At 40.5% G+C, this 14,556-nt stretch overlaps 1 protein-coding gene across 1 annotated transcript; it reads right to left on the bottom strand.

Moving 5' to 3' along the window:
* Nucleotides 1–5,049: 5,049 nt before the first annotated feature.
* Nucleotides 5,050–12,006, bottom strand: LOC116238596 (uncharacterized). Its single transcript, XM_031608366.2, has 6 exons — nt 11,745–12,006; nt 10,727–10,891; nt 8,121–10,061; nt 7,060–7,185; nt 6,415–6,537; nt 5,050–5,344 (listed from the first exon to the last, which is right to left on the bottom strand). The coding sequence occupies exons 2-6, from the start codon at nt 10,872–10,874 to the stop codon at nt 5,307–5,309; spliced, it is 2,376 nt and encodes a 791-aa protein (XP_031464226.1). The 5' UTR covers nt 10,875–10,891; nt 11,745–12,006; the 3' UTR covers nt 5,050–5,306.
* Between the last annotated feature and the right edge of the window lie 2,550 nt (nt 12,007–14,556).

The raw sequence follows: 14,556 nt of genomic DNA, 5'->3' as shown, positions 1-14,556 counted from the left end.
TGTCCAATCTTTTGGCTTGCCTAGGCTGCATTGAGTGAAGAGAAATAGTTTAGGGCCACTAGGTTGCTCTGAAAGTAATGCTTCCTATTTATTCCCATGGAACCCATAACAGATTAAATGAGTACAGCAACACTGTTTGATAGAGCAAATTTTTAGCTGCAAAACACTGTTTTTCAGTACAGTCACTACCTTTAGTTATCCATTTTCATCACTGATGAACAAGAGCCTGCACCACACCTGTAAAAATCTGTACCAACACAGGAGACCCATTGTCACTGTCACCACTAAGATACACCACTCACAGCCTCACATTTCATGGCCTCCTTAAACATTCAGCAAGCAACAGTGGATGGCAATAGGTGCCTCTCCCCCCTTTCCCCCTCTCAAAGGAATTCATTTCCACACCTTTGCTTGGTCAGCACTTCCACATCACACACCTTTTTGTCAGACTGTCCCTCTGCTGCCATCTGCCACAAGGCAACAACACATAATGGGATAGTGATAGGAAAGTTCAACCTCTACTGCCATACAACCAATGTCCACCTCTGATATCATGGGCCAACATAATAAGATAGGAGGTTTCACTTTCAGAGCAGCCTTCTTAAAATATATACTATAATTAACATAAAAATAGTAAAACAAAGTGTTTTGTTACTTATATTACAACATTAAAGAAAAAGAACAGAAACAAAACTAGAGGGTTGACCTTTTTATGGAAAAAGTACATTGGTCTGGTTTGATGACAGCAGTTGCAATGCCCAGTGATTTCTCAAGGTGTTCATCAAAGATTTTTGATGAAGTTTTACTCTTCCTCTGCATATTTGTCCTTAACAACTGTTCACAAATATGCACACTGCCAAAAAGCAATGACATGAATAAGGTGTGATTGCAAAGCAAGAAACATTTCTCTCTGATCAGTGAGGGCTTATAAAGGTCTGGTAAAGAAACAACCAGATTGAGTTGAACATCTGACTGCAACTTCATGCATTGCTTTTGAAAATTTGCTGGTAGTGTATTTATGTCAGCTTGGAATGAAGTTGACAACAAATTGATTTCTTTCCCCCCTCCTCTCCAGATTTGAAGCTCATTCTCAAATTCTTGTATCAAAATAGAAGACAACTACATATTTCTCACTGTTCTTGGGACTGTGTTTAGCCAATATATCAAACTGCACACAGTTATTTGCCATAAATAGTGTTAGCAGTGCCCTGCACTCTCCTTGTGTCCCAGTTTCAGCCCAGACAATGCCAATCTTGCAGCACTGTGCTTGCTGTGAGTGATGGGTGCACACCCAGCCACTTAATGGGGAAGAACCACAACCAGGGGGCAGCCACACTGCGGGCTGTGCAGGGCCACAGATGGAACATTCCTGCCCTAATTCTTACATTGAAGGATTTGTGATCAACTGGTTATTTCCCCACAACATTCTCAGTTTTAAAAATTCGAGCTATTCCCAACATACAGATTTTAATGTCTATCCAAACTCATTAAAGTAGGGCCAGTTTCAAAGTTAAAAACTTAGCACGCTCTCAATACAGTAAGGTTTCTAGTAGCAGTAACTAGTGTGAGGGCACTGAAAGAAACACAGTGCATTTAAACACTTCACATTTTAAGCAGTGCCAAAGCTAGTATTAAAAAGACTCTAGGTCTTTAAGAAATACATAGACTAGAGATAAATTCTAACACCTGTCTTATTAATGGAAAATGGTTCAATCCAGAAGTAATTCTGGAAAGCAGGATAGGAATCTGTATTCCTGAAAGATGGATTAGCCTTTTTTATATCTCAGCATTGGACTACTCATTTTCCTTTAAAGAAACAAAATGATTTCCTAGTCATTACTTCCTTCTTTATAGCATTTATATTTGAAAGTTATACTGAAACTTGACAGTTGTAACAGTAGCATGAACCTATTAATCCCATGGATCTAAGTAAACATGAACTGTAAGTTGATATAAACTCATTGGCAATACTGCTACAACTAATGATTTTCAGCTTTTAGATACGATTAATATTCCAAACCAGTCTTTTCAGAAAGATTACTTCAGACATTTTTTCAGCCATGAAATGACCCAGGTTTTAACATCTCTCTGCCTGAGATGACCAATGGCTGTGAGTCAGAATTTTTTTTTTAAACAATCAAAAAAACAGTAGGTTTGTTGTTTTTTCCCCCCTCCCTTAAAATGTAATTACTGTTTTAACCACTGAATCTTGTCTGCCTTCTATTATTTTAACAGAAAGGCCTGTTATTAATTTCTCCCAGTATAAGGCAGAAAACAGGACATTATAACTGGAAGCTTTGTGCCACACAGATGCTATAAAGTCTAAAATTAAAATATAGAATTAAAATCTGATAAACTAACATAACCACTGGCTTCACTGTAATGATCACATTCCACCCACTTTGCAACAGAGGTTGCAGTTAGCCAAAACAATGACTTAGAAATTGAGTCACAGACAGTACATCTGTCCAACACACCTGATACGGCAGTTTCAGAGGCTCCCCACTGTTCACTACTGCTCTGCTAGTAAGTGCATAGCTTCTTCAGCTGTCATTCAATGTTGCAGAAGGCATGTGAATACTTCAGAGGCTGTACAATACTGTTATGGCTTTAAGCTTACAGAAGTGCTAGCACCACAGTTACTCATCACTAGGCAATCTAGCTTCACAGGGAACAGAGTTGACACATATGTCTATATGCAGCTACAACCAGAAATTGAGTCTGAGATATCACAGGCTAATTACCTGTCTGAACAAAAAGAGGCTGGACTTAATTCACTGCCTTTTAAAACACGGTTCATAGTTTACAGCTTTGCTAAGCCACATCCATCTCATCCACTGGAACATTAAATACAGTTGTAAGCCAATTGACTTAAGACAGAGTCCATAGATCATCTATGCCAGTGAGTGAAGAAAAAGCCAAGTAAAAGATACAGTTTTAAGACCACGGTACTAGTTCTGTGGAGCTCAGCACACCAAACATACATAACACTAATGCATTGTTTTTTATACAATGTCATGTAAGTGATCCCCACTGCTACTTCCTCACACCTTCTTGGGAGCCATTATCACTAAATTGCTTCTTACATCTGGGTAGAAAACACATGGACTGATATCAAACCTGTAAAAGGACTAGTATGATTTTGGAAGTACCTCTGGAATATCAGTCACTGCCCTTCTACCTGGCAGGTCACAAGTATTCCATTATCAGACAAGAAGATGATAAACAAATCTGTCAGCAGAAGTGACTTAATACTCAATTTCAAAGCCACACTGAAGGGGAAAATGCCAACCTTTACCCTAGAGGTCTCAGCTACAGTCATCTAGTCTTCAACTTCAAGAATTCTGCTGCTCACTCTTGCCACCACAATAAAGGTCTAACCCTCTTCCCTATACTAGATAAGAGCAGAAGTTTCCATACTTTTCAGAGCAGGGACAGTATTACAGAAGCTCCACACCTGAAAGAGTTCTGTCCCCCAGTTTACTGAATTTCTGATGCAACGGAGGTCCTGTGCAGCAGAAAAAATTGCTATTTTCTTGTTATGTACTTAAGAGGAAAAGAAAAAACAACAAAAAGCAATCTGCACCAACACTGCTGAGTTTTCTGCTTTACCTTGGGAGTAAATGCTATAATTACAGTAGCTCTTTAACAGAGGTCTCTACAAGTGCTATTAAACAATAGCCAAGGGACAATTGAGTAGTGGAGGCCTCTCTTCTAGGTTTGTGCAGTTTCCTTATCTTTTTCCTCACTGCTGCTTTATTTGGGAATCAATAAAACATGAAGCTATTATTTTTCTCATGAAGTAATACTAGCTTTCTTAGAAGTGAAAAAGCTCAAACATATTTTGCTATGATTAGTCTATTTTGGTTATTTATAAGTTGTTCAACAAGAGATCTAGTTTTAGCATCTTAGTTTTACAGGAGAACTTATGTAGCAAGGTGCCAAAGCCAGCATGAAATGTGAGTGTTGTGCCTCATTCCCTGACTTGGACTTCGGGGCAAAATAAGAGTCATCAGTAACATCTCTCCAGGTCAGAGTCTCTACAGAAAAAGAAAAGGAGGAATATAACATCAGCACAGTGTTTTAGCTTTAGTCCTCCAAACATACCTTTGAGAGAATAAGATGAGGAACCATAGAATTGCTCAGGTTGAAAAAAACCTTAAAGATAATCAAGTCTAACTGCAACCCAACCATACTACCCTAACATTCCACCACTAAATTATGTCCTGAGCACCACATCCTGAGAATTTAAACACATTCAAGGATGGTGACTCAACCACCTCCCTGGGAAGCCTATTCCAGCAATTAACAATCCTTTCTGTAAAGAAGTTCTTCTAGATATCCAACCTAGACCTCTCCAGGACAACTTGAGGCCATTTACTCTTGTCCTGTCACCAGTGAGAAGAGACCAACCCCACTCTCAGTGCAATCACCTTTCAGGTATATGAAGAGAGCAATAAGGTCTCCCCTCAGCTTCCTCTTCCCCAGACTAAACAGCCCCAGTTCCTTCAGTGTCTCCTCATAGACCATATTCTCCAAGCCCTTCACCAGCCTTGTTACCCTTCTTTGGACCTGCTCCAGCACCTCCATGTCCTTTGTGTATTGAAGTGTCCCAAACTGAACTCAGCACTCAAGGTGAGACCTCACCAGTGCCGAGTATAAGGACAGGATTACTTCCCCAGTCCTGCTCACCATACCATTCATGACAGAGGCCAGGATGCCACTGGTCTTCCTGGCCACCTGAGCACACTGCTGGCTCATATTCAGCCATCTATCACTACACCACTGCAAGTCATTGTAACTTACATATCCAGTCAGTAGTTGACTTCATGCAGCTTAAACTGTAGTCCTTTATACTTTCACAGAAAAAACAACAAACAGCCAAATATCCAGACAATGGAGGAGAAACTTACAGCTATGTCCACATCACATAGACTAACCATGAGATGACACTGACAGGCTTTGTAATTCTACTGAGCTTAAGGACAGGACAGCTGTAACTGGTGTGCTGTAATAGTATGGCAGGGATATGCATACATCAGTAATTATTTCCACGTACAAATGGAGACTTAAATGCACTTCTATTAAGTTTATTATTTAAATAGTGGATGGATGCATTAGTTACAAAAAGTGACTTAGTTTAGTGTTAAATACTTACTACAGTTTAATTGCAGCATCATAAACATGGAGGGCACTTCTGACCCTTAAGGAGTGCACAGCAACTTACAAAATATACAAGATTAATTTACTTTTGGTTTCATGCAAACCTATGATATTTTTCTCCCCTCCTGCCCCAATATTTGCAGTTATCTTCTCTTATAAAGAGACTTCCTTGCTCCGCGCCCTGAAGGAAAAAAAATAATGGTTAAAGTACACATACTCTGAGTAACACAAGTCAACTTGCTTCCAAAGGAAGGCTAGACATCAGTGACTGCCTCTTCTTATTGCAGGAAAAGATACTTGTGATTGAAATTGTATGTACTCAAATGCCCAACAAGTTAAATTCTGCAGACAGGATACTGGACTGCAAAATATCCCAGTGTAAGATAGGCAAGAGTTTCATATCAAACTTAATTTTTCAGTGTGCTCTTGTTGAACAGAAGGCATCCAAGATTCACCAACTATTTCTGAAAATTTAGGAGGTCATTTGGGATTATGCAAGTTTTCTGAAAGCTCTTTCTGGAAAGGGTCAACAACTGAAGATTACACATGCATGTTTAGTAAGACTTCATGACTGACACCAGCTTTGAGTAACAGGATTGATTTCAGTCAAATCTGTTTCAGACACTGAAAATACAAGGAATTGTAATACCATTTAGTGTTGTTTGTTTTGACAAGAGAAGGTCTCATCTTAAGTATTTCCCAACTAAACATTTAGGTTAGCTTAGTTTGTATTTAAGTTACGCCAAACTGTTCTTTCCTAGAAGGAATTAAGATCTTTTAGAGGGCTTCTTGTATATTATGATCATTTCAATTTGTAACTTTCTGGACTCTGACAAATGCAAAAAAAAGCATATTGGTTATTGAATCTACAACTAGCAACAAGTTCCTACTAAAAGCTGTTAAGAATCAATCTATATGCATTTATGTTCAATCAAGATACCTACTTCGGCTGAAACAGGCCTGTAGCTTAAAGATGGCAAAAAGTGACACAGGAATCAAGAGTTAAAATACTTTGAGAAGCAACTAGACAAAGTAGTGTTTCTCCTTAGAGTTAAGGAATCTAGCTCGGTCAGTGCTACAAGAACCAGTATTCACAGTTACGCTCACATTCTATGTTTAACTTGAGTTTTATTTTAAATTGCCTTTATGTTATTTGCTATTATTTCACAAATAACCTAATGATCTCATTATATCAACGGACATATTACTCCAAGATAGTAATGGCTAAATGTTTGTAAGAATCCTACCAACCTCTACGTACGCTCCTTTTAGGCATCTCCCACACTTCCACTTCTTCCACCTCACATCTTGTGTCTCTGCGTTTTAGTGGGGGCTTGCCTATTCTCTTCTTTGGTTTAACCGGAGGTGGGCACCCTAGATAAACACCAGTTGTATCTTGAAGTCATACAAAAACCAAATTTAAGCTCAACTTTTCTTCATTGCTTCCAGTGCTTCTCTTTCCCCACTGTGTACACTACTCTGTGCCTATTCCACTGGCAGATAGAAAGCAGAATGTATAGAAATCACATAATATCACTTGCCAAGATCGGGAACTACCACTGCGTATGCACTTAAGAGATGCATTATTTGGGTGAAAAATTAATACTTCAGTTTATGACAAAGAAGTTTTGCACAAATAAGGGCTTTGCACATTCAATGATTACCCATAGTACCTTTAAATAAGTTTTCTCTAATGTACCACTATCTGTATATATTTGAGTTTAAGAAGGCTACGAAACATCCTGAGATGTATTGGACTGACAGCACACTTCAGCAGTAATAGAAGAGTAAGAATTAGTTTCCTTATCTTCGAATCTCACCAAAACAGTAAGTTTACTGTGTTTCATACTACACTCTTCTGGCTATTTCATAAAACAAACTTTGAAGAAAACGTACCTTGTTCTTTGCTCTTGGCTTGGGGTGAGAGGCTACCATGTATTTGTCCAGTGAATTTGGGTTTAGCACCACTTCTAATCCAATACTCTTCAGGTGGTATCCCCACGCTCTCCCATAACAGTCTTCCTAATAGAAGAGTTGATTTAAAAAAAATCAAATCAGTATTCTTGCTGGTTAATGTTAATGTACTGTTCAGTCAACCAGACAGTTTGCCGGAATGCAAAGCTAGCCACTGAATCTTGAGTTTTTCAGAAATAACTTTCTGGAGACCACATGACAAAAATTGCAGGTTACAGGCAGCTTTAGTTAAATCTGTAGATTTTGTAAGAAAAACAAACATTACCCACATTACTAGAAGTACATCTGCTTTTAGATGCTTTTCACAGTAAGACTATACTAAACAGCAACCTCTCAGTGTACCAGTTATGAACCTTAGTAATTCTGCTTATTCTCATTTTCAGTTAAAAGTAGATACTAGTAGAAATTGGATTAAGTAAATAAGACTCTCCCAGACCAAATGTTATAGTTGCACACTGATTTTATAGAAACACAGCAAAACTTTGTTGCTAACTGCAAGACAGCAGCCAACAAAACCAATAGTTGGTGTTCCTGCAGAGAAGGGAAGTTACATAATGCATGGTCATCAGATTACAAGGAACTAACCATGTTTAATCTCCCTAACATCATCTGGGATGAAAGGTCAAGTCTGTTTAAATTCAAATCCTACATTTCAAAAATATCATTACACAATGGTAAACAAGTATAATTAAATTGACCTTAAGCTTTTCAAATGAAAAAGTTACTACTAAGGTCAGAAAGTTAAGCCTATTAGTCTAACTCAAGAGTTTACTGCTGAGTTCTCTACTGACTGCTTTATCATTTTGCATCTTCAAACAGATGAACATCTGCCTAACAAATAATTCTGAAGTACTTCTGACTAAGCCGAAACTGAAATTGTTTGAACCCCCCACCCCCAACTGTTCAGCCTACAGTTTTTGCAGTTGCAATTTGTCCTTTACATTTTCTACTAACAAGCACCTTTTTCTCAGTAATTATCTTACCTCCCAAGAATTTCTGAAGTGTTCGCTTGTGTTCAACCTCTTCTCTTCTTGCCATTGGCCTCTTTCTTCCATAATACCCATAGTCACTATATACAACTTCGTCTTGTTCTTTCTCCTTTGGTTTGTAAACAATACCAATGTTTTCACCAAACCTACTCCTAGTTTTTATCTTCTCTTGAGCAGGCCAGCTAATTAAGTGAGTTGGAAAAGCACTTTTTGGTGGCTTCCAAAGCATCCTTTGGCCAACTTGTCGGTACAGATTTCCTTTGCTTGGCATCAAGATCCCATATGGAGCAGCTTCTTGAAAGAAATACTCTATTTCATCCGTATCATCATCTTCATATTCCTCATCCTCTTCATCTTCATCCTCCTCTTCTACCTGCATAGAGTATTCTTCTGAGTCCTCAATTTCTGACAAACTCTTGGCAGCTTTTTTCTTGAGAGAACAGATTTTTTTCCGACTAGAAGATCTAGGAAGGACTCTCAGCCTTCTACCTTTGCTGGAAGCCTCTTTAATCTTCATGGTTGAAGAATTTTTGACATCCTGGCCATTCAAACTGTTCACCTGCTCCCTTCCTACCACTTCATCTTCATTGAGGGACCCACCACTTTTAATTTTCTCTTTCTCCAAGCCCTCTGTACTTTTCTGGAAGGTATACGTGCTTTTCTGAAGCACATAGTCAGGTACAAAATAAGATACTGGGGCATTATCAATGGATGAGCCATCCTCTCTAGAGGACATGTCATCAGAAGAAAGACTAAGTACACTTTGACGTTTCCTTTGTGGCAAACACATGTCATAGCTGTAGTTCGCATCCATATTATCCAAACAAGCCAGCCAGCTGTTAGAAGGAACATACTTCTCAACTGATTCTTCACACCAAATACTTCTATCTGTTTGACTTTCATTGTTAGCACTATGGCTTAGATTCAGCTTTTTCTGCTGAAAACTCAAGTCACTCATTACCTCCATACTCGATGGAAGCAATCCTGCTTGTTGAATAAAGCTGGACTCTTCTTGAGAAGCTTTTGAACCCGTGGATCTCTTAGAGCTAGATTTCTTAGCTACTAGCACATCCTGTCTTACTGCTGGTTGGTCTATGGTAACAGATCTTGCTAATTCTGCTAGTTGTACTGCCATGGCTTCACCTGGAGGGGATTTTGCCCGTTGACCTGTAGTCACCTGCTTTTCTGCATCCAGCTTCACTTCATTATCTTGGACATCTTTTTCTTGCATAGTTTCAACGCTCTGTTTTGAAGAGAGGACAGCTTTTCTCTCATCTATGTAAGTTCCTGGCACCAATTTCTCCCCTTCATGAGGGCCATATATCATTCCCTCACATGAGCTAACAGAAAATACATCACGCTGCACCATGTTCTCTGGGACTGGTTTACCACTTGCCACATCATACAAAGGAATAGTTTCTTTAAAGGACTTCCACAGTTGAATAGCTGGAGAGCCATTTCCGTATTCTATTCTCACCTCTTCCTTCTCAAAGGCATAGCTTCCAGTAGGAAGATTTCTATACTGTGTAGAGCTGGAAGGACTATTATGAAACTCCCTGTCTACCACAATGGAAGATCCAGATAGATCTTGTTTCTCTGAAGTACTTTCACTCTCTGTACCTATACCAGAAGAAACACAGGCCATATTTCCTGCATCACAACCTTTCGTTTCTGTATGGGTATCTTGATGCTTTTTTTGCTTGTTTTCAGGCTGTCTAGGATCAGTCTGTGTTTCTTTTGTCTCTGTTTTTCTCCCAGGGGAACTGTAGTGTCTAAATCGCGTTGCATGATAAAACATGGGAGAGGGTGGGGGAGCATTAAAATAAGGCCTTCTGTTAATTCTTGCATGCACTGGATGCTGTGGAACAAAAAATCCAGGGTACTCATGGAGTGCAACAGAATAAAGTGGAAAATACGGATGTCCACCCCGGAAGCCTAAATAATTAGAAACAAAAAAGAAATACCTTATTTCTGAAACAAGCCATTCTGATTAATAACTGCTCACATACACTGTGACTGCTCTGAGATCAGAGACACAGGCAATTAAAGCACTCCAGTTATGACTCTCTGGAAGCAAGTCTTGTAGAGAACCCAAAGTCTTCTGCATTACAGAACAGCTTATCTGGACAACTACACTTTAGAAGAGTGCTATTTTGCTGCCTTTTGTTTGCTTGTTGCCTCTCCCTTCTTTCACACATTGTTCTATAACATCATCTTCGCTAACAGAGTTCCAGATGTAAATAGTATACCTATGTTAATTTCTAAGAAGTATTGTGATATTGTGGGTTCTCTTTCAAATTTGTATTTATACATACCTAAAGCATATATGTAAGAAGCTCACATAAACATATTCATTTTTAGTCATATTTAGAGCTGTGTATCCATAGGATAACAGTTATCATCTTGCAGAGTTCCCATTCTCCAGAATAAGATGCTTTTCAACACAGGCAGGCCACATTTGATTAACATTTCTGAAATTTAGTCCTTAACAGGACAAACCTTACATTAATTCCCCTTTAAACTCACAGGCAGCTTTTTAAACACACATTCCTCCACTCTAGGAGCAATTTACTACTTCAGATAGCAGTCATTTACCTTACCTGGTGCAGGCACACAGTATGGATTGTACGTATGGCTGAGGTACCATGGATGTTGAAAAGGTTGTTGCGCTGTTGGCTGCGCATAGAAGAAGGGTCTTGAGTGGTTTGTGGAATATGATCCACTCTCTGAAGCAGATGCAGTATTCATTTTTTTTTTTTTAAACGCTAAAAAAGATAAGTGACTTGGATTAATATTTTAAAACACTATGACCTGATGATTCTTATGCTCTATCAGAATTCAGGAGACATTTCTCTTCCTATCTTTATTTCTAACCCAGTGAAACAACATACCTCTAAGAAGAGTACTGTCTTCCATACAGAAGTTAGAAAACTAGTACTATCAAAGTTATTACTGTCAAAGACTCTAGTTGCCTTTTGATGAGTAAGCTTTTATATATAACTTGTAGTATTAGTACTTGAAGTTAAACTCATATCACATTTTAAAACCACAGTAACTTCAAGGTAGTCTTGCATACATATAAGTAGTATTTTCACCAGTTTAGCTTTTGGCCAATAGGTTTTGAGCAAAAAATCTCAAGAAACAAAAGAGAACAATCAGGTTTTGTATTTCATAAAGAAAGCACTTCTAGATGCTATCACATACGCTGTATTTGAGATCACAGTAAAGTTATTGATTCAGAGTTCTTACATTAAATATACACAATAACAGTAGTAGTTAAGTAACTCAGTAACACCATGCTTCCTGTGCTTAAGTTAAGGCAACAACAACAAAAAAGCCCTAAGAAAAACTATTCATAAGCTCACATTCAGAGCCACACAAGACAGAACTCCCATACTTCAGCATTTCCTCAGTTAAGAGATTCAATCATATCAACCCAGTCAAGTAGTGTGATATTGTACAGCGTAGAAGCAAGAGCATAAGCATGCAAGGAGCATGGAAGGTCTCTGGGCTACATAGAAACAGACAGCTACTCAGCTATTTATATTTACAGAATGTAAATACTTAGGAAATACAGAGAAAAAAGATAAAAAAAAAAACAAACAAAACAATTCCAACCTGTTACAAACTAGCATACAACTCAGATCTAGAGTCTCAGAAAGCCCTCAAGAGAACCGGAGCCCTCTCCAGTTTCCATCCAGAACAGTTCGCCCTACAACCTTCTTTCACTCAATCAGGCCAAGGAGGCCCAAGGAAAAAAAAGAAGGTAAAAAATAATAATAACAAACAAAAGCTCTACAAAAAGCCAAGCTGCTTCTCCCCCACTAACACCCCCTCAAAATTAATGTCCTTGCTGCTGCTACCTCCAGCCCAGCAAGAAACTACCTTCCTCCTCAGCTTACCCTCTTTATGGGATGCAGCTGTTGCTTGCCACTCCCTCTTCCACCTGCAGCTCATCTGGCCATGATGTGGGGCCCCTTCCATCCAATGGAAGGCAGAATCAAAACATGAGGCTAGGAATAGCAGTAAAAGCTTTTATCCCGCAGGAAGAAACATGTTGGTATTGTTCCCGTGACTGGAATTGTGTAGTGGATGGCTATAAGCTCTTCAGAAGGGATAAACAAGGGAGGAGGGGGTGGTGGTGTTCTTTCTGTGCAAGAGAATGTTTGAATATTGTTGATCTCAGGGCTGGAAAGGATAAGGCTGAGTCTCTGTGGGTAAGAAATCAGGGGGAAGGCCAACAGAGCTGATTGTTCTGGTTGGGGTCTGTTATAGACTGCCTAAAGTAGGAAAGATATGGATGAAGTGTCCTACGAGCAGCAGGTAGAAGTTGCATAATTGTCAGTGAATGTTGTTATGGGAGACTTCAACTTCCCTGATGTATACTGGAAATATAGCAGCCTAGGAGGTTTCTAGAGAGTGTGATTACTATATTCCTGATGCAGCTGGTAATAGAGACTACCAGAGGAGGTGCCCTGCTAGACCTGCTGTTCACAGAGGACTGGTGGGAGATGTGAAGGCTGGGAGCTGTCCTGGCCAGAGTGACCCGGAAATGGTAGAGTTCTCTATTCTTGGTGTTAGGAGTGAGGTCAGCAAAACTGCTGCCCAGGATTTCCGGAGGGCAGACTTTGAACTACACAGGGCAGTGGTGGGAAGAATCCCTTGGGAGTCTGTTCTGAAGGGTAAAGGGGTCCAGGAAGGCTGGCTGCTCCTCAGGAAGGAAGTCTTAAAGGCGCAGGAGCAGGCTGCCTGTCCTGTAAGATGTGCTGGTGGGGAAGCAGACCAGCATGGATGAACAGAGAACATTTTGTGAGGGTACGGGAGTAGAGTCTACCTCCTGTGGAAAAAGGGATGGGCAACTCAGGGAGAGTACAAAGAAGTTGCTGGGATATGCAGGGAGAAAATTAGGAAAGCAAAAGCCCTGCTTGAACTCAATTTGGCCACTGTAGTAAAAGACAAAAATGTTCTACAAATAGATTAAAAGTAAGAGAAGGACTAAGGAAAATCTCCATCCTCTACTGGATGTGGTGGGGAATGTGAACACTGAGGATAAGGAAAAGGCTGAGGTTCTCAAGGCTTTCTTGACATCTGTTTTTAAAAGTCAGACCAGTTATCCTTGGGGTACTCTAACTCCTGACCTGGAAGTCTGCGATGGGGAGCAGAATAAACCACCCACAATTCAGGTGGAAACAGTCAGAGACCTGCTACTCCATGTGGGCTGTCATACCTCATGGGGCCAGATGGGATCCACCCCAGGGTGCTGAGGGTGCTGGCAGAGGTGATTGTCAAGCCTCTTTCTATCGTCTATCAGAGTTCCTGGTAACCAGAATGGTCCCAGAGGACTGGAGGCTTGCTAATGTGACTACAATTTACAAGAAGGGTCATAAGGAGGAGCTGGAGAACTACAGGTCAGTCAGCTTGACCTCGGTGCCAAGAAAGGTTATGGATCAGATCATCTTGAGATCACATGGCATGTGCGGGACAACCGAGGGATCGGGTCCAGCCAGCGTGAGTCCATGAAATGCAGGTCCTGCTTGACTAACCTAATCTCCTTCTATGACCAGGTGATCAGCCTGGTGAATGAGGGAAAGGCTGTAGACATAGTCTACCTAGACTTTAACAAAGTACTGTCTGTCACAGTATTTTTCGGAGGGCCCAGAGAGTGGAGGTGAATGGAGTTAAATCCAGCTGGTAATAAATCATGAGTGATGTTCTGTTCCAGTGGGGCTGGTCCTGTTTAATATCTTTACTGATGACCTGGATTAGGGGATTGAGTGCACCTTCGGTAAGTTTGTAGATGACACCAAGTTGGGAGGAAGTGTTGCCCTTTAAAGGGATCTGGACATGCTGGATTGCTGGGCTGAGGCCAATGGGATGAAGTTCAACAAGACCAAATGCGGGGTCCTGCACTTTGGGGTCACATCCCCAGGCAACACTAAAGGCTTGGGGCAGAGTGGCTACCTCTAGTGCAGAGGTAAAGAACCTGGGGGTGCTGGTCAACGCTTGCCTCTACATGAGCCATTAGTGTGCTCAGGTGGCCAAGAAGACCAAAGGCATCCTGGCTTGTATCAGAAATAGTGTTGCCAGCAGGAGCAGGGAAGCGATCTTCCCCCTGTACTCAGCTCTGGTGAGGCTGCGCCACAAGTACTGAGTTCAGTTTTGGGCTCCCTGTTACAAGAAAGACATTGAGACCATGAAGTGTGCCCAGAGAAGGGCAACAAAGCTGGTGAGGGGTTTGGACCAGAGGCCTTATGAGGAGCAACTGAAGAACTGGGATTGTTCAGTCTGGAGAAAAAGGAGGCTCAGGGGAGGCCTTATTACCCTCTACAGTTACCCGAAAGGAGGCTGTGGAGAGGTGGGGGTTGGCTTTTTCTCCCAGGTAACTAGTGACAGGATGAGAGGGAATGGCTTCAATTTGTGCCAGGGGAGG

The sequence above is a fragment of the Phasianus colchicus genome, chromosome 6 (assembly GCF_987193195.1).
Source record: "Phasianus colchicus chromosome 6, bPhaCol1.hap1.1, whole genome shotgun sequence".
NCBI lineage: Eukaryota > Metazoa > Chordata > Aves > Galliformes > Phasianidae > Phasianus > Phasianus colchicus.
This window is presented reverse-complemented; position numbering and strand designations above follow the sequence as displayed.